Raw genomic sequence first — 20,178 nt, 5'->3', positions numbered from 1 at the left:
TCTCACTCCCCGAGACCCACAAACAGACCTGGTGGTGGAGTTGGCATACTCCTGTCCCCACAATGCACTTTCCAGGTCATCCCCCCAGTCCCATCACTCTTATTCCCTTCTTTTGAGGTCCACACCATCAGGCTCTTCCGTCCCCTCTCCCTCAGGGTAGCGGTCATATACCGGCCCCCAGGCTCACCCACCCTCTTCCTTGACCACTTTTCAGCCTGGCTGCCACACTTCATGTCCTCAGAACTACCAACCCTCATCCTGGGAGACTTCAACATCCCCATTAACAGCCCTAATTCCACATCTGCATCCCAGCTTCTATCACTAACCACCTCTCTAGGCCTCTCACAGCTTTCAACCTCTGAGACACATAAGGACGGTAACACCCTTGATCTGGTCTTCTGCCGGCTCTGTTCAATCTCCCACCTAAACAACTCACCGCTTCACTCTCTGACCACAACATTCTCTCCTTCACGCTCACAAATCCTCGCCCACCCCAGCTCATTCCTACCTACCACACAGTCAGAAATCTACAAGCTATTAACCCTCAGACACTTTCAGATTCCCTACACTCATCTCTGTCCCCAATCTCCTCTCTTTCCTGTCCTAATCTGGCTGTTCATCACTACAATGACACTCTTAGAAGCACCCTTGACCAAGTAGCTCCCCTCACCCTCAGAACCTCCAAACACAGAGTAAAAGAGCCCTGGCTCACATCGCAAACTCAACTTCTCCAGCGATGCTCCAGGAGTGCTGAACGCCTATGGAGAAAAACCCGCACACCAGAAGACTTCATCCACTTCAAATTTATGTTAAGAACCTATAACGCTGCCCTTCACCTTGCCAAACAGACCTACTTCACCACCCTGATCTCCTCACTAGCCAACAACCCCAAGAAACTTTGACACTTTTCACTCCCTCCTCAGGCCAAAAGCACAAGCCCCTATCACAGACATTTGTGCTGATGACCTGGCCTCCCACTTTACAGAAAAAATAGATAATATCCGTCAAGAAATCTGCTCCCAACCACCAAGTGCTGTGACTCCCATCCCTTCCTACATCTCCCCTGGCTCACTCTCCACATTTGATCCCATAACAGAAGAAGAAGTCTCCAGACTCCTCTCTTCTTCTCGTCCGACTACATGCACTACCGACCCCATTCCCTCACATCTCCTCCAGTCGTCACAACCCACCTAACTACAATCTTTAATCTCTCCCTCTCCTCGGGCATTTTCCCATCCTCCTTCAAACACGCCATCGTTACTCCACTACTAAAGAAACCTGCTCTCGACCCATCCTGCACAAACAACTACAGACCAGTCTCCAATCTCCCCTTCATCTCTAAACTTTTGGAACGCCTAGTTTACTCCCGCCTTACCCGTTACCTCTCCATTCACTCCCTTCTAGACCCTTCACAGTCCGGCTTCCGCCCCCTACATTCGACTGAAACTGCACTCAAAGTGACCAATGACCTTCTGACAGCAAAACGTAACGGTGACCACTCTCTGCTCATTATTCTTGACCTATCTGCAGCTTTCGATACTGTTGACCACCATCTCCTACTCTCTAGGCTCCAGTCACTAGGCATTAAGGACACTGCACTCTCCTGGTTCTCTTCCTATCTCTCTGACCGCTCCTTCAGTGTTTTGTTCTCTGGCTCCACGTCATCTCCTCTTTCTCTTGCTGTCGGGGTACCTCAGGGCTCAGTCCATGGCCCCCTTCTTTTCTCTCTACACGGCCCCAATTGGACAGACCATCAGCAGATTTGGCTTTCAGTACCATCTTTATGCTGATGACACACAACTATACACGTCTTCCCCCGACCTTACCCCCGCTGTACTACAGAACGCCAGTGACTGTCTGTCCGCAGTCTCCAATATCATGTCCGCTCTCTGAAACTCAACCTCTCCAAAACTGAACTTCTTCTGCTCCCGCCGTCTACTAACCTCCCTAAATCTGACATTTCCTTCTCCGTGGATGGTACCACAATAACACCCCGGCAGCAGGTGCGCTGTCTGGGTGTTATGTTTGACACCAATCTCTCCTTTACATCCCATATACAATCCCTTGCCCGCTCTTGCCGCTTACACCTAAAGAACATCTCTAGAATCCGCCCTTTTCTCACTATGGAAACAACAAAAACCCTCACTGTTGCATTGATCCACTCTCGCCTGGATTACTGCAACGCTCTATTAATTGGCCTCCCAGTCACTCGACTATCCCCTCTCCAGTCCATACTCAATGCAGCAGCCAGGATCGTCCATCTGGGTAATCGGTACTCGGACGCGTCCGCTCTTCGCCAGTCCTTACATTGGCTGCCCATTCATTATAGGATCCAATTCAAAGTACTTGTTCTCACCCACAAAGCTCTCCACAGTGCGGCACCCCCTTACATATCTTCTCTCATTTCTGTCTATCGGCCTAGCCGATCGCTGCGCTCTGCAAACGACTTTCGACTAACCTCTGCACTAATCCGTACCTCCCACTCCCGACTCCAAGACTTCTCCCGTGCTGCTCCTATCCTCTGGAATGCTCTACCCCAAGAAATCAGGACTATCCACAATTTGCATAGTTTTAGGCGCTCCCTCAAAACACACCTGTTCAGAGCGGCCTATCACATTCACTAATCAAAGTCATTCTCTGTGTAAGTGTGCGTGCGTAGCCCATTCACTATCTCCATCCATCCTTCACTCCTGCAAGATGGCTGGACCTTCATTGTAAATACACCATTGTAAATACACACCTGTACTCTGTATCTCCCTCACCTCATTGTAGATTGTACGCTCTCACGAGCAGGGTCGTCTTATTTCGTCTTATTTTGCTTTAATTATTGTATTTAGCGTTGTTACTTATGACTTGTGTTTTGAAACTGTTAAACTGTAAAGCGCTGCGGAATGTTGGCGCTATATAAATAAAGATTATTATTATTATTAATGCCATTTTAACATGAGCTTTTACATAGAGAATTTCTCTAAGTCATTTACACATCATTTTCAAAAGGAAATATTCTTCAAAACATAGAGCTGGCAATTAATGTGCCGCGTACACTAATATCACATCATGATAGGTTAGAATAGAATAGATTTATACACATAGAATACATAGGATATACAGAGGTCAGTGACACACACACACACACTAGATACAGTGCACGCAAAAAAAAAATCTTTACACTTGTGCAGCAAAAAAAAAAAAAAAAAAAACTTTACATATAAAATCCACATGATAATTTCACTTTTTAGAAGTGTACACAATGCGGGAGATAATAAAAAACTGTCCAATATTAAATCTGGCTTTGTTGCAAATATTAACCAATCAACGCTCAGTTTTCACTTCTCTGTTAAAGCGAAAGCTGCACTCTGGTTGTTATGTGCAGCTCAGCCAGTTTTGCTATTAGGCAGTCTTATTATCTCCCACAATGGGTCAAAAGAAGCTTAAAATGGAAGAGAAATCCCGTGCCTTGGCTCTCCTCGAGAAGGGGGATTCGGCGATTGCTGTAGCTAGAGATCTGGGAGTGTCAGAAGCAATTTATCAACTGAAGCGGTCGGCAGCATCATTGCCTCCCGGGATGGTACCGCAGAGGAAGTTAGGCACACCTACGAAAACTTCACCAAGGACTGATAAGCTTCTGAAGCGTGAAGTGATGTCACATCCTTCTATAACTGCTGTTGAACTAAAAAACAAGTACCCTATGCTCCTCCAGAACATCACAACTAGGACAATTCGTCACCGCCTGCAGAAGGTCCTGGGTCTACCAAGTTGCCGTGCCGCAAAGAAGCCTCTGCTCACAGCAGCAATGAAGAAGAAAAGGCTTGCCTTTTGTAAGAAATATCAAGATTGAACATCTGAAGAGTGTAAGAAAGTGATGTTCAGTGATGAGAGCACTTTCAGGCTGGTCAGGGGAGGCTCAAAGGTTGTGCGTCGTCCGAGTACCGTGTCATGGTATGACCCAAAATATACAGTTAAGACTGTTAAACACCCTGACAGTGTGATGGTGTGGGGTGCATTCAGTGGAAGCATGGGCAGGGCAGGTTTGTACTTCCTTCCCAAGAATGTAACTATGAAAGCAAGCAATTATATTACTGTTTTGGAAGAACACATGCTTACTTTTTGGGTCATACATCAGTGTGATTACTTTATGCATGATGGAGCCCCTGTCCACAAAGCCAAGGCCGTGAGAAAGTTTCTCAGTGACCATAACATTAACATTTTAGAGTGGCCAGGTAATTCCCCTGACCTTAACCCCATAGAAAATGCCTGGAATTTAATGAAAAACAAGGTTCAAGAGACACGACCCAGCAACATCAACAATCTAAAGGAGGTGCTGAAGACACTGTGGGTAAACATGGTCTCCACATACTTAGCCAGCCTTGCTGAATCCATGCCTAAACGACTGCAGATGGTGTTTTGCCGGCAGTGAGTGTGTGTGTGTGTGTGTGTGTATATATATATATATATATATATATATATATATATATATATATATATATATATATATATATATATATATACACACAGTGGGGAAAAAAAGTATTTAGTCAGTCAGTCAGCAATAGTGCAAGTTCCACCACTTAAAAAGATGAGAGGCGTCTGTAATTTACATCATAGGTAGACCTCAACTATGGGAGACAAACTGAGAAAAAAAAATCCAGAAAATCACATTGTCTGTTTTTTTTTCATTTTATTTGCATATTATGGTGGAAAATAAGTATTTGGTCAGAAACAAAATTTCATCTCAATACTTTGTGATATATCCTTTGTTGGCAATGACAGAGGTCAAACGTTTTCTGTAAGTCTTCACAAGGTTGCCACACACTGTTGTTGGTATGTTGGCCCATTCCTCCATGCAGATCTCCTCTAGAGCAGTGATGTTTTTGGCTTTTCGCTTGGCAACACGGACTTTCAACTCCCTACAAAGGTTTTCTATAGGGTTGAGATCTGGAGACTGGCTAGACCACTCCAGGACCTTGAAATGCTTCTTACGAAGCCACTCCTTCGTTGCCCTGGCGGTGTGCTTTGGATCATTGTCATGTTGAAAGACCCAGCCACGTTTCATCTTCAATGCCCTTGCTGATGGAAGGAGGTTTGCACTCAAAATCTCACGATACATGGCCCCATTCATTCTTTCATGTACCCGGATCAGTCGTCCTGGCCCCTTTGCAGAGAAACAGCTCCAAAGCATGATGTTTCCACCACCATGCTTTACAGTAGGTATGGTGTTTGATGGATGCAACTCAGTATTCTTTTTCCTCCAAACACGACAAGTTGTGTTTCTACCAAACAGTTCCAGTTTGGTTTCATCAGACCATAGGACATTCTCCCAAAACTCCTCTGGATCATCCAAATGCTCTCTAGCAAACTTCAGACGGGCCCGGACATGTACAGGCTTAAGCAGTGGGACACGTCTGGCACTGCAGGATCTGAGTCCATGGTGGCGTAGTGTGTTTCTTATGGTAGGCCTTGTTACATTGGTCCCAGCTCTCTGCAGTTCATTCACTAGGTCCCCCCGCGTGGTTCTGGGATTTTTGCTCACCGTTCTTGTGATCATTCTGACCCCACGGGGTGGGATTTTGCGTGGAGCACCAGATCGAGGAAGATTATCAGTGGTCTTGTATGTCTTCCATTTTCTAATTATTGCCCCCACAGTTGATTTCTTCACTCCAAGCTGGTTGGCTATTGCAGATTCAGTCTTTCCAGCCTGGTGCAGGGCTACAATTTTGTTTCTGGTGTCCTTTGACAGCTCTTTGGTCTTCACCATAGTGGAGTTTGGAGTCAGACTGTTTGAGGGTGTGCACAGGTGTCTTTTTATACTGATAACAAGTTTAAACAGGTGCCATTACTACAGGTAATGAGTGGAGGAAAGAGGAGACTCTTAAAGAAGAAGTTACAGGTCTGTGAGAGCCAGAAATCTTGATTGCTTGTTTCTGACCAAATACTTATTTTCCAACATAATATGCAAATAAAATGAAAAAAAAACAGACAATGTGATTTTCTTTTCTCAGTTTGTCTCCCATTGATGAGTTCTACCTATGATGTAAATTACAGACGCCTCTCATCTTTTTAAGTGGTGGAACTTGCACTATTGCTGACTGACTAAATACTTTTTTCCCCCACTAATAAATAAAAATATATATATATATATTATATATATATATATATATATATATATATATATATATATATATATATATATATATATATATATATATATACACACACACACACACACACACACACACACACACACACACACACACACACACACACATATATAACAAATTATAATTATCCTCCATCCCATAGTCCCGTGCCCATATACCCATCATACATTTCCACCATCCCATATACCTGTGCCCATATACCCGTCATACATATCCTCCATCCCATAGTCCCATGCCCATCATACATATCCTCCATCCCATAGTCCAGTGCCCATATACCCATCACACATCCTCCATCCCATAGTCCCGTGCCCATATACCCATCACACATCCTCCATCCCATAGTCCCGTGCCCATATACCCGTCATACATATCCTCCATCCCATAGTCCAGTGCCCATATACCCATCACACATCCTCCATCCCATAGTCAACCATTATGACATAATGAGCGTTGGGCTTGCAACCTATGACGACATCAGCCTCGCCATGGCAACCATTATGACATCATAATGAGGGGCGGGGCTTGACGCACACACACTTTTTCCCCCCCAGTATGTAGACAGGGGCAAAATTGTTTGGTGAATTGGAATGCGCGTGGTTAAAATTTCACCTCACAACATAGCCTAGGACGCTCTCGGGGTCCAGAATTGCTGCGACGGTGCGGATGCCTATCCCGGACATACACACTTGAAAATATATATTATATATACACACACACACACACAGTTGTGCTCAAAGGTGTACATACCCTGGCAGACTTTTTGCTTTTTTGGCCTTTTTTCAGAGAATATGAATAACCCCAAAACTTTACCTCCACTCATGGTTTGTGGTTGGGTGAAGCCATTTATTGTCAAACTACTGTTTATTTCATGACAACCCAAAACATTCAGATGACCCTGATCAAAAGTTCACATACCCCATTTCTTAATACAGTGTATTGCCCCCTCTAACATCAATGACAGCTTGAAATCTTTTGTGGTAGTTGTGGATGAGGTTCTTTATTGTCTCAGATGGTAAAGCTGCCCACTCTTCTTGGCAAAAAGCCTCCAGTTCCTGTAAATTCCAGGGCTGTCTAGCATGAACTGCACGCTTGAGATCACCCCAGAGTGGCTCAATGATATTGAGGTCAGGAGACTGGGATGGCCACTTCAGAAACTTCACTTTGTTCTGCTGTAGCCAACGACAGGTCAACCTGGCCCTGTGTTTTGGATCATTGTCATGTTGGAATGTCCAAGTATGTCCCATGCGCAGCTTCCAGGCTGATTGCAAATTTGCTTTCGGTATTTGCTGACAACGTGCTGCATTCATCTTTCCTTCCTATAAGTTTCCTGTGCCCTTGTAGCTCACACATCCCCAAAACATCAGTGATCCATCTCCGTGCTTTACAGTAGGAATGGTGTCCCTTTCATCATAGGCCTTGTTGACTTCTCTCCAAATGTAACGTTTATGGTTGTGCTCAAAAAGTTCAATTTTGGTCTCATCACTCCAAATTACCTTGTTACAGAAGATTTGAGGCTTGTCTCTGTGCTATTTTGTGTATTGTAGACAAGATACTTTGTGGCATTTGCGCAGTAATGGCTTTCTTCTGGTGACTAGTTTTCAGAGTCCAGTATTTCAGCTGATATTATTTGTGGGTTTTTCTTTGCATTCAGAACAGTTTTCCTGGCAGTTGTGGACAAAATTTGTTGGTCTACCTGACCGTGGTTTTGTTTTTACAGAGCCCGATTTACCATTTGTTAATCACAGTTTGAACGCTGGATATTACTTACCGGTAATGTGTTTTTTCATAACCCATGACGGCACCACGAGAGAGGGGGAGGATCCACCTTTCAAGGACAGAAAACCTTCAAGATAAAAAGGGCGGCTCCTCTCTCCACATCAGTTGATTTACAGAGCATGAGAGGTAACTCCCAGGTTAGCGTACACACAAATCATATTCTTATTCATTCTTAACCACCAAAACCTATAGGAAGTGAATAACCAAAATGAAGAGTCACCGAGCCAAATATATATCTAAGGGAGGAAATATAAGGGTGATGTCATAGGTTACGAAAAAAAAAAAAAACCCATTACCTGTAAGGCCTCTTTCACACTTCCGTTTTTGACAGTCAAGATCCGCCAATTTTGAAAAAAAACGGATCCGCCATTTTTCTTTGCGGATCCGTTTTTTTCCCCCATTGACTTTCATTATTGGCGGATCCTGACTGATTGCCGTCCGATGCATCAGTTTTTTTGAGGATCCGCCACAAAGTTAGTGTCCGTCAACATCCTCAAAGATTTCCAAACAGAGCTTGCTAGACAAAAATCACTCTCTCTCTCCCCCCCCCCCAGCAGTTCCTTTAAATTTCCTCATTTTCAGGATCCGTCTCGATCCTGTGCCATCCGTTCACATCAGTTGAGAACGGATCCGCTTGTCTGCCTTTTTGGCGGATTTTAAATGATGCAAATAACTGAAGTGTGAAAGAGGCCTAAGTAAAATCCACGTTTTTCAGTCACCCTTGATGGCACCATACAGGGACTTCTATTTTTCAGTAGGGACCCACAGCCTGTAGAACCGTTCTACCGAACGTGAGATCAGAGGAGGCCGATAGATGCAGCCTGTAGTGCTTGAAGGTGGACAGAGAGGACCATGTGGCCGCCTTACAGATCTGGTCGATGCGGAGTCTGCTTTCTCCACCTAGGATGCAGCCACAGCTCTTGTGGAATGGGCCTTTAGACCTTTAGGAATGGCCCTGCATGCACTAACATAGGCTAACTTGATGGCCTCTCTAACCCATCTCGCTAAGGTCCGTTTAGATACTCTAAAGTCCTTCCTAGCTCCATGGAAAGATACAAATAGGGCCCTTTGCTTCCTCCAGGGTCCCATCACCTCTAGATACTGCAGTAAGCACCTCCTGATATCCAGGGTCTGTAGCCGCTCCTCCTTCTAATTGCTGGGATTGGATCAAAAGGATGGCAATAAAATCTCCTGTGTCCTATGAAACCTGGCAACCACCTTAGGGAGCTATGCTGGGTCTAACCTTAAAATCACCCTGTCTTCCATGATCTGAGTGTAAGGTGGGTCCGCTGATAAAGCGTGTACGTCGCTAATCCTGTGGGCTGAAGTAAGCACCACCAGTAGGGACATTTTTAGCGAGATTATCTTTTCTGAGACCAAATGCAACAGCTCAAAAAGGACTGTCGGCACATTTAACATTTGATTCAAATCCCATTGAGGGGTTCTACACGAAGGGACTAACTTTGCTCTACTACAGGCCTTAATAAACCTAGAGACCCATCTATTGCCCCCTAGGTCACATTTATACAGTGCCCCCAGGGCCAAGACCTGAACCTTAAGTGTACTCACAGAGAGGCTCGAGTCTAGCTCTCTAGTACAGATGTAACAGGAGCCTCCCACCTGGCTCTGTCTCTGAAAAGGATAGGGACTTTCTCCAAGTCCTCCCATAGATCTTAGTGGTCATCGGTTTCCTGCTACTGAGCAGGTTAGAAATTAATCTAGCCGAGAAACTTTTCTAAAATTGCCCTCTCAAATTCCAGGCAGTTAAATGCAGCCCGGACATCCGAGTATGTAGAAAAGGCCCCTGGGACAGAAGATCCTGATCCTCCAGAAGGATCCATAGATTCGACACAGACATTGTTATCAGCCAATAGAATCACAGCCTTTTCTGTCAAAATGGAGATATCAGGATGACCCTTGCTCTGTCTTCTCAGATCTTCCTCAAGACAGGCAGGATGAGACATATCTGAGGAAAAGGCATAGGACAGTCCTGAGGTCCATTTCATCCTGAAAGCGTCCACCATGTGAGGATTGTCTCCCGAATCCAGCGAGCAGAACCTTCGGACCTTCCTGTTTTTGGAGCCAAAAAAAAAAAAAAATCTAGCTGGGGACAACCCCACATCTCTACCCTTCCGATATTGTTCGTGAATTTACATAATAGGCATCCTTGAGGTTCAGGACTGCATATAACAACCTGGAAATAGAACTTTCACAGCTGTCCTCACTGACTCCATCTTGAGTGAGGGGGATGACTAAATATTTGTTCAACACTCCTAGATTGATAATGGTACTCAAGGATGCGTCTTTATTTTTATTTTTTTTAAATCAGAAATAGGGGGGGGGGGGGAATAGAACCCCTTTTCTATCTCCCCTGTGGGAATCTCTTCCATTACTCATTTCTCTATGAGAGACCGGATCTCTTCTTCCAGCGCCCGCTGTTTGTGTGAAGATGGTTGTAGAGAGGTTTTCACATACCCGTCTCGAGGTAGGGTCTGGAATTCTAACTTCAGGCCTGATGCTACAATTTGAAGGATCCAGGTACTTGAAGAAATCCTCTCACAGACCGGGAGGAAGAGCGAAAGCCCCCCCCCCCCACCTGGGAGAAAGAGTCACTGAGGTGGCTTCTTGGATTCCCGGAAGGCTTTTCCAAAAAAGAAACCTCCTTTCTTCAGCCGCCCCTCCAACTTGTCCTGGTCTCTGAGTGGAATCTTGCACGCACAGCGACCTCTCCGAAAGAAGCGCCAAAAGGATGGAAAGGGCACATCGGGAAACCCCTTCTTATCCCCTGCCTTTTGAAGGATTTCGTCCAGGGCCAGACCAAACAAATTTACCCTCGCAGGGGAGGGAACAAAGCTTGGCCTTTGCCTGTATGTCCCCCTGCCAACCCTTCAGCCAAACTGGTCTGCGATTTGCATTGGACAATGCAGCTGACCTGGCTGCCAACCTCGCTGAGTCCGCTAAGGCATCCGCTAGAAATGCCGCTGCCCCTTTGAGGGTTGGTACTGACGCCAGGATAGTCTCTCTAGGTACCTGCTGTTCCTCCAGATAATCCAGCCAGACCTTCAGAGATCTGGCCACACATCTGGTTGCGATAGCTGGTCTTAAGGCCCCTGCCAAGGATTCCCAGGATGCTTTGAGAAAGCGGTCAGTTTCTGTCCAGCAGCTCTTTAAGCAACCCCAAGTCTTCAAAAGGCAAAGAAGATTTCCTTGAAATTTTTGAAATCACTACTTCCAGTCTTGGGGCTTTGTCCCAAGAGGAGGAAGCCTCCTCATCAAAGGGGTATTCTCTTTTAAACAAAGCCAGGCTCTGCTTCCTATCCAGCTTCTCCCATTCTCTAATGAGACTCTGCAACTGCTCATTAACTGGGAAATTTCTACGCTTCTTCTGTTCAAGGCCTCTGAACATGGCATCCTGAGACGATCTTAGTTTTCTGGTCCATCAGACCCATAGTGGATCTTATAGCCTTTACCAGCTTAGGCCGGCTTCACATTTGTGGATGGCTGAGCTGCGGACTTCCTTCATGAAGCTCCACCCACGGCCGCACCTACTCCGGTTGCATTTTGGTGTTGTCGCTGCACCGTCAAAACGACGCTTGCGGAGGCATCCACATACATTGGCACGGCCTGCGTACCTAATACTAAAGATGGGGTATGCATGCCAACGGAGGCGGAGCTGACCGGGGGAGGTGCGGCCGTGGGCGGAGCAAGTCCGCATCCCAACTCAGCTCCTCCATACGCAAATGTGAAACCAGCCTTATCCATTCCTTCTGCAGGAATGCAGTGGAGATCTCCCATGCTACTATCTAATGAGGCGGCCGACTGGTCAGATGCCCACAGGTCTTCTGACCCAGGTGTCGAAGGGGATTCTATGGATCTCCTCTCCCCCCACCACCACCTCTATCCCCAGCCAGGACCAGATCACTAATGGACTTCTGCCCATCTGCTCTATACAGGACTAGCATAGTTATTTCATCCAGGTTCTCAATAACTGCTGTCCACACAGGGGACACTCCCAGAAACAAAGAAACAAAGACAATTAGACAGCTGCACTTTCTCGTAGCTCACTCAGCACTCGGACGCTTTATACGGGTACCGGATCAGGAGTCTGGATGACATCAGAAGGACCTCCCCTGGAGACTGTAGACTTCCCCTTCCTGGCACTGACAGCTGCCTGCCGTATCCCATGTGCTGCCCGAGTGGCCCCCACTGCTGCTGGGGTACATGCTTCCTCCCTTCATGAGGATGTGATAGGCGCCTCTTCTCCAGTTTCTGGAGCAAAACTTGTTGCTCTGCTGGCTGTAGCTGCTCAGGTGACAGCTTCCATCTTCATTCCACCATCTGCCTGCCGGCAGTCCCTTTCATACTCACATGGGACCGCCGGCCAGCACGAAAAGCACCCAGTACCGCCCCTTCCTCCTGAAGCTGTACGTCACATGACTTCCAGTTCGCGTTGTCGCTCCTGCACGTCATACAGCTGTGACTTCCAGTCCGCGCTCCTGCACTGTCGGTCTCCCGCACTTGCAGCACCGACAGATGAGCTCCTCACTGCTTCTCTCTTCTGCCCTGGCACGCCAATGCGTCCGGGGAGACCTAGCTTGGAGGCACCACCACACCAGCGCCCGTACATGCTTGTTCAGGGAGAGAACCCCACAGGTACCTCTGAGGCGCTACAGGTACCTGGTGATGGCCGCAGCAGATCCCGGTCTACCCAGACTCCAGCCGCTCAAGGTATCCTCTTCTATCTTCATTGCCTTTGCTAAGGGCTTCTCATCAAGGACAGGAAACCAACTGACTTTATCTTGAAGGTTTCCTGTCCTTGAAGGGCAGATCCTCTCTCTCGTGGTGCCGTCATGGGTGACTGAAAAAGCGTTTTATTTTATTTCTAATAAAAAGGACTTTATACTTGCTGTGTGTTTATTTACACTACAACTGTAGGATTAGTAATGACTGGGAGTCTTATAGACGCCTCTCCATTACTAATCTGTGGGCTTGAAGTCACCAGACAATACAAAGGTGACATCAACCACACAAATATTACCCCACTTGCCACCACTACAGGGCAAATAGGAAGAGCCAGGAGGCAAAGCGCCAGAATTGGCGCATCTAATAGATGTGCCTTTTCTGGGTAGCTACGGGCTGCCATTTATAGGCTGGGGGCAAAATCCATGGCCCCTTACCGGCCTGAGAATACCAGCCCCCAACTGTCTACTTTAGCAAGGCTGGTTGTCAAAAATAAGGGGGGAAACCCCATGCCTTTTTAATTTAATTAAAAATAATTAAAAGAAAACTACATGGGGACCTCTCTATCCTTGATAAACAGCCTTGCTGAAGCTGAAAGCTGAGGGTTGAAGCCTGCAGCTTTCAGTTTGGCCTGGATGGTTAACAAAAATACAGGCAAACCCATGCTGGATTTTTCATTTATGTATTGTGCAGGCAGGTGGGTGATGAATACTCCCATCAGCTCTCAGTTATTAGCGGCAGCAGGTGTAGGCTGAAGGGACAGCCTGCTGTCGCTGTCATCAGTTGAATATAACAAAACTCTCCCCTGCTCACGCTGATCAGGTGGAGAGCAGGGGAGAATGAGGAGAGTGGTCTTCAGCACCCGGCGCAAGGGAACGGGGCCAACTGTACCACTGCTTCTCAGGCACCGGTATGTGTCACACTGATAACATCCCTGTGTGTCATCCGTGAGAATGCGGGACATTGTGGCCTGTGCTGCTGTTAAAAAACAGACATATCAGCTTATCTTGCAGACAAACACATGGTCTGTGGAAACACAATGACATGTGCACACTTGAATGGGTCGTGTGCAAGCGTCTCTGGTACGTGTGAAAACTGTCACCACACGTAACAGACACACTGACATCTGCAAGATGCCTAAGTGAGTAAGATAAATTCTGCCTGCTCAGTGTGAATGCTATTGAAGTGCTTCCTATACCTTACACTTGTTATGTGTTTAATATGGATAATAAAAAGGTTGGGATATCTTATAGTACTACATATAATCATTTGTTTTTCACGTATCATATGGTCCGACTACTGCCCTCTGTAGAGGACCTGAGAAAAAGGCGAACCTGAGCAAATGCCACATTATATTATGTGTACAACCATATGATGGGCAACATAGAAAGAACGGAGCACCAAATGCTTTAGAAAGACCCTCATATCCCCCTGGCCTGACAAGATTATTGGGAAGGTGAGACACTTCACTTACCCTTGTTTCTGTATATAGTTATCTCCTGGACTGTTCCCAAAAACTGCCAAAACTTGTCATTTCCCTCTTCAGCAATGAATTCACTAAGAAAAAAAAAAAAAAGTAACTTTGTAAGTTAAAAAACCGCAGAATAGGGAATCATAACCTGATCGGGAAATATGAAAGGAGTACAGCCTCATATCCAACCACAGGCCCCTCTGTTACACCTGCGCAGCTGCAGCCTCATATCCAACCACAGGCCCCTCTGTTACACCTGCGCAGCTGCAGCCTCATATCCAACCACAGGCCCCTCTGTTACACCTGCGCAGCTGCAGCCTCATATCCAACCACAGGCCCCTCTGTTACACCTGCGCAGCTGCAGCCTCATATCCAACCACAGGCCCCTCTGTTACACCTGCGCAGCTGCAGCCTCATATCCAACCACAGGCCCCTCTGTTACACCTGCGCAGCTGCAGCCTCATATCCAACCACAGGCCCCTCTGTTACACCTGCGCAGCTGCAGCCTCATATCCAACCACAGGCCCCTCTGTTACACCTGCGCAGCTGCAGCCTCATATCCAACCACAGGCCCCTCTGTTACACCTGCGCAGCTGCAGCCTCATATCCAACCACAGGCCCCTCTGTTACACCTGCGCAGCTGCAGCCTCATATCCAACCACAGGCCCCTCTGTTACACCTGCGCAGCTGCAGCCTCATATCCAACCACAGGCCCCTCTGTTACACCTGCGCAGCTGCAGCCTCATATCCAACCACAGGCCCCTCTGTTACACCTGCGCAGCTGCAGCCTCATATCCAACCACAGGCCCCTCTGTTACACCTGCGCAGCTGCAGCCTCATATCCAACCACAGGCCCCTCTGTTACACCTGCGCAGCTGCAGCCTCATATCCAACCACAGGCCCCTCTGTTACACCTGCGCAGCTGCAGCCTCATATCCAACCACAGGCCCCTCTGTTACACCTGCGCAGCTGCAGCCTCATATCCAACCACAGGCCCCTCTGTTACACCTGCGCAGCTGCAGCCTCATATCCAACCACAGGCCCCTCTGTTACACCTGCGCAGCTGCAGCCTCATATCCAACCACAGGCCCCTCTGTTACACCTGCGCAGCTGCAGCCTCATATCCAACCACAGGCCCCTCTGTTACACCTGCGCAGCTGCAGCCTCATATCCAACCACAGGCCCCTCTGTTACACCTGCGCAGCTGCAGCCTCATATCCAACCACAGGCCCCTCTGTTACACCTGCGCAGCTGCAGCCTCATATCCAACCACAGGCCCCTCTGTTACACCTGCGCAGCTGCAGCCTCATATCCAACCACAGGCCCCTCTGTTACACCTGCGCAGCTGCAGCCTCATATCCAACCACAGGCCCCTCTGTTACACCTGCGCAGCTGCAGCCTCATATCCAACCACAGGCCCCTCTGTTACACCTGCGCAGCTGCAGCCTCATATCCAACCACAGGCCCCTCTGTTACACCTGCGCAGCTGCAGCCTCATATCCAACCACAGGCCCCTCTGTTACACCTGCGCAGCTGCAGCCTCATATCCAACCACAGGCCCCTCTGTTACACCTGCGCAGCTGCAGCCTCATATCCAACCACAGGCCCCTCTGTTACACCTGCGCAGCTGCAGCCTCATATCCAACCACAGGCCCCTCTGTTACACCTGCGCAGCTGCAGCCTCATATCCAACCACAGGCCCCTCTGTTACACCTGCGCAGCTGCAGCCTCATATCCAACCACAGGCCCCTCTGTTACACCTGCGCAGCTGCAGCCTCATATCCAACCACAGGCCCCTCTGTTACACCTGCGCAGCTGCAGCCTCATATCCAACCACAGGCCCCTCTGTTACACCTGCGCAGCTGCAGCCTCATATCCAACCACAGGCCCCTCTGTTACACCTGCGCAGCTGCAGCCTCATATCTAACCACAGGCCCCTCTGTTACACCTGCGCAGCTGCAGCCTCATATCCAACCACAGGCCCCTCTGTTACACCTGCGCAGCTGCAGCCTCATATCTAACCACAGGCCCCTCTGTTACACCTGCGCAGCTGCAGCCTCGTGTCTAACCACAGCCCCTCACCGTTATACCTGCGCAGCTGCAGCCTCGTGTCTAACCACAGCCCCTCACCGTTATACCTGCGCAGCTGCAGCCTCGTGTCTAACCACAGCCCCTCACCGTTATACCTGCGCAGCTGCAGCCTCGTGTCTAACCACAGCCCCTCACCGTTATACCTGCGCAGCTGCAGCCTCGTGTCTAACCACAGCCCCTCACCGTTATACCTGCGTAGCTGCAGCCTCGTGTCTAACCACAGCCCCTCACCGTTATACCTGCGCAGCTGCAGCCTCGTGTCTAACCACAGCCCCTCACCGTTATACCTGCGTAGTTGCAGCCTCGTGTCTAACCACAGCCCCTCACAGTTAAACCTGCGCAGCTGCAGCCTCGTGTCTAACCACAGCCCCTCACAGTTAAACCTGCGCAGCTGCAGCCTCGTGTCTAACCACAGCCCCTCACAGTTATACCTGCGTAGTTGCAGCCTCGTGTCTAACCACAGCCCCTCACAGTTAAACCTGCGCAGCTGCAGCCTCGTGTCTAACCACAGCCCCTCACCGTTATACCTGCGTAGTTGCAGCCTCGTGTCTAACCACAGCCCCTCACAGTTAAACCTGCGTAGTTGCAGCCTCGTGTCTAACCACAGCCCCTCACAGTTAAACCTGCGCAGCTGCAGCCTCGTGTCTAACCACAGCCACTCACTCTTATACCTGCACAGCTGCAGCCTCGAGTCTAACCACAGCCCCTCACCGTTATACCTGCGCAGCTGCAGCCTCGTGTCTAACCACAGCCCCTCACTCTTATACCTGCACAGCTGCAGCCTCGAGTCTAACCACAGCCCCTTGCTCCTTCTTCGCAAAGTAGTGGCAACCAGACTATCTTTAATCATTGGTACATTCGTGGTAACAAACCATGATGTTCTATGAGTTGCACAGTAGGTTAATCTGCAGTCCTATGTAAAAACAAATAAAGTGCTGAAGAAACCACAGCGCTATATAAACGAATAATAACATCCTAATTCTAACAAGAGTTCTGTCACAGGACTGTCACCATTTTGCTACATCTGCCCCTGTATAGTGTACACCTTATACAAGGGCAGAGCACCCCAATAGGCTTGCGTTGCGTAGATACGACGCTGCAGTTACCACACCTGGCCTCCAGTAACAGGGGGCTCTCTGGCCACTTGACAGCTAAGCTTGTAGTCACTCCTTTGGCTGCAGCCTGGGCAATGAGACAGGAAAGTGCACAGATGAGGAGGCTGGCTGTGTGCTGGGAGCGCATTGTGGGAGCAATGAGAGTAGGGCTAGTGCCAGCTGGTCATGTACTAGAGACACGAGGGATACCGCCGCCGTCCGTCCTCCGCACAGGATGATGCTCGCCCTGCACTGCCGCTCACACCAGCCGCTTCCGGGATCCCCAGGCAGCTGTAAGACCCTCACTGCGTGACGTCACGCCGCGCTCTCTTATTGGTTACAAGAAGCCGCTATCCTCCGCTCGATAGCCAATGAGCGTGCGGCAGCTGTCATCCTCCTGTACCCGCTGCTCGGCGGTGCTGAGGTGGTGGGGAGTGACCGACGCGTCCGTCTCTGGAGATGTGTGCAGTCACGGCGCGTACATTGCGAGGGGCTGCACTGTGAGGTGGGGGGCTGCCAGGCCTGCTCTGGGGTCCTCCCGTCACTGCGCTGCCAGTACAGCAACACGCCTCAGGGCACGGCCACGTATGCAGCCTGAGCCCATGATGTGTACCTATAGCAAATTAATCAAGTACAGGGTGGCTCAGTGGCCTTGCAGCGCTTGAGTCCTGGGTTCAAATTCCACCAAGGGCAACATCTGCAAGGAGTTTGTATGTTCTCCCCGTATTTGCATGGGTTTCCTCCGGGTACTCCGGTTTCCTCCCACATTCCAGAGATAGAGCTTGTGAGCCCCATTGGGGACAGTGAGTGATAAAGTGCTGTGGAATATGTGTTAGCACTATGTAAAGCCTATTATTATAAATAAACCAGCACAAGGTGCAATACACACGGAAGGTTACTGAGGTGGTCACCAAACGCGCTGCAGGCTGCGCTCCATCTATGTGGCGAGAGACGGATCCCCGGCTGATCACAATGGTCTGTGCTTCTCGTACGTGGAAATTCGTAGGCGTGTGAATGGGCCCTAAGGCTGAGTGCACACGTAGATTTTCCTCCTGCTGATTTTTCCGCGCAGATTTTAAGAAATCCGCAGGTCAAATGACCTGCATTTTTCCTGTGGATTTCTTCCTGTTTTTGTGCGTTTTTTGTGCAGTTTTCCCCTGCAGGTTTCCCCCTGCGGATTTGGAGAATGGAGCAGGTGGAAAACCGCACAAAAGAAGTGACATGCTGCATTTTTTGTACCGCACAAAAAACGCACGGAAAAAAACCGCAGCGTCTGCACAGGATTTTTTTTTTTTATTGATTTACATTGTACTGTAAATCACTCTGCGGATCCGCAGGAAAAATGCATCGTGTGCACATGGCCTTAGGGTTTTGTGAAGGGTGATTTTTTTTGTCTTTTTGCTGCCGATTCTTTCATCTTTTCCTTAACCCCTTAGTGACAGTCAATTTGGTAGCGTTTTTGCAGAATAATGCATAATTTTCATGCAGGGTGTAGTTAGCACACATTCATGGCAAACTTTAACCCCTTTGCCCCGAAGCCTGTTTTCACCTTCATGACCGGGCCAATTTTTACACTTCTGACCACTGTCACTTTATGAGGTAATAACTATGGAACGCTTCAACGGATCCCGCTGATTATGAGATTTTTTCATGACATATTGTACTTCATATGAAAAAAAGGAAATTTAGCAAAAATGTAACAGAAATTGAGAGAAATACGAACGAGTGCGATCTGAAAAAAAATCGTTGGGTGATATCTCATTTGCAACTTTTTTCTCAGCCAAAATCAGACTGAGAAAAAAATTGCAGCATGCTGAGATTTGCTGCGTATCTCGGACGAGACTCGCCAATGCAAGTCAATGGGTGCGAGAAAAAAAAAATCGCACAGCACTCGCACCATGCGAGTGCTGTCCGATTTTTACCCACCAGTGTCCTTTGAAAAGCCAAAATTTCATGTGCGGTGTACAGTAAAATCACACTGACAGGTTAGAATAGAAAAGAGCACGGGAGAATGCCAGTTCATTTTCCCACACTCCAGAGTTCAGCACGGGTCAGGGCTGCAGCGAGGGCAGACTCAGTTACGTCAGCGCTTGTCTCTGAAGCAAGGGCTGGCATCAACTCAGTCACTCAGCAGTAGTTTACAGCCGGGGTAATCGCATTAGCACCGCTCCTGGTTGTAAACTGTATATGGCCCAGATATGAATTACGGAGTGGGACTGACCCCCGGACAGGTATGGTATATTGGTTTTTGTTGTTTTTTTTGTTACAGGAGTACGAGGGCGTCGCTTGGATTAGCTGTAAAGTAAAGATGGCAAACTGTGTTTATTGTTTTATTTCATTAAAAGACTATTTTTCTACGTGTGTGTGTGTGTGTGTGTGTGTGTGTGTGTGTGTGTGTGTGTGTGTGTGTGCGCGCGCGCGTTTATTTAACCCTTTACAAACTTTTGTTCCGTGGAAAAATGGCACGGAAATCCCATTACACTCGCATGACACATGTCCATTTTTTCGGTCCGGAAATTGGACCGTTTTTTTTCTCACATATGGGTATGAGCCCTTAAAAGTTGACCAGCGATATCTCATTTTTTCCAACAACATTTATATTAAGCTCTTCCCTTAATTTGTTGAAATCAGCTTTCCTGAAGTTCCAGGTTTTTGTATTTCCCCTTTTGAAGGTTTGATTGAAAATTACATTGAAATTTACCATATTATAGTCAATTTCTTACCAAATGTTCCCTCACCTGTAGATCAGAAATTGTATCTGGTCTGTTTGACTGAACCAGATCCAGCAGGTTTCCTCCCCTGGTTGGTTCATCTACCAGCTGACAGAGGTAATTGTCCTGAACTG

The 20,178-nt window shown here is 48.0% G+C and overlaps 1 protein-coding gene across 3 annotated transcripts in view; it reads right to left on the bottom strand.

The window, feature by feature from the left end:
• The window catches only part of UGGT2 (UDP-glucose glycoprotein glucosyltransferase 2), a 548,948-nt gene extending 531,299 nt beyond the window's left edge, over nucleotides 1-17,649 (bottom strand). For 2 of the 3 annotated variants that reach the window (XM_073569567.1, XM_073569569.1), the window contains exons 1-2: nucleotides 17,351-17,648; nucleotides 14,152-14,234 (exon numbers count right to left, since the gene is read on the bottom strand). In XM_073569567.1, the coding sequence (XP_073425668.1) occupies nucleotides 14,152-14,234; nucleotides 17,351-17,481 (214 nt within the window). In that variant the 5' untranslated portion in view covers nucleotides 17,482-17,648. Of the gene's footprint in view, nucleotides 1-14,151; nucleotides 14,235-17,350 lie in introns of all 3 variants that reach the window. The other variant, XM_073569568.1, reaches the window with a different exon arrangement.
• Nucleotides 17,650-20,178: the final 2,529 nt, after the last annotated feature.

The sequence above is a fragment of the Dendrobates tinctorius genome, unplaced genomic scaffold (genome assembly GCF_039654945.1).
Source record: "Dendrobates tinctorius isolate UK_male_01 unplaced genomic scaffold, ASM3965494v1 ptg000026l, whole genome shotgun sequence".
NCBI lineage: Eukaryota > Metazoa > Chordata > Amphibia > Anura > Dendrobatidae > Dendrobates > Dendrobates tinctorius.
Note: the sequence above shows the minus strand (reverse complement) of the source record. Positions and strands in the feature narration are given on the sequence as shown.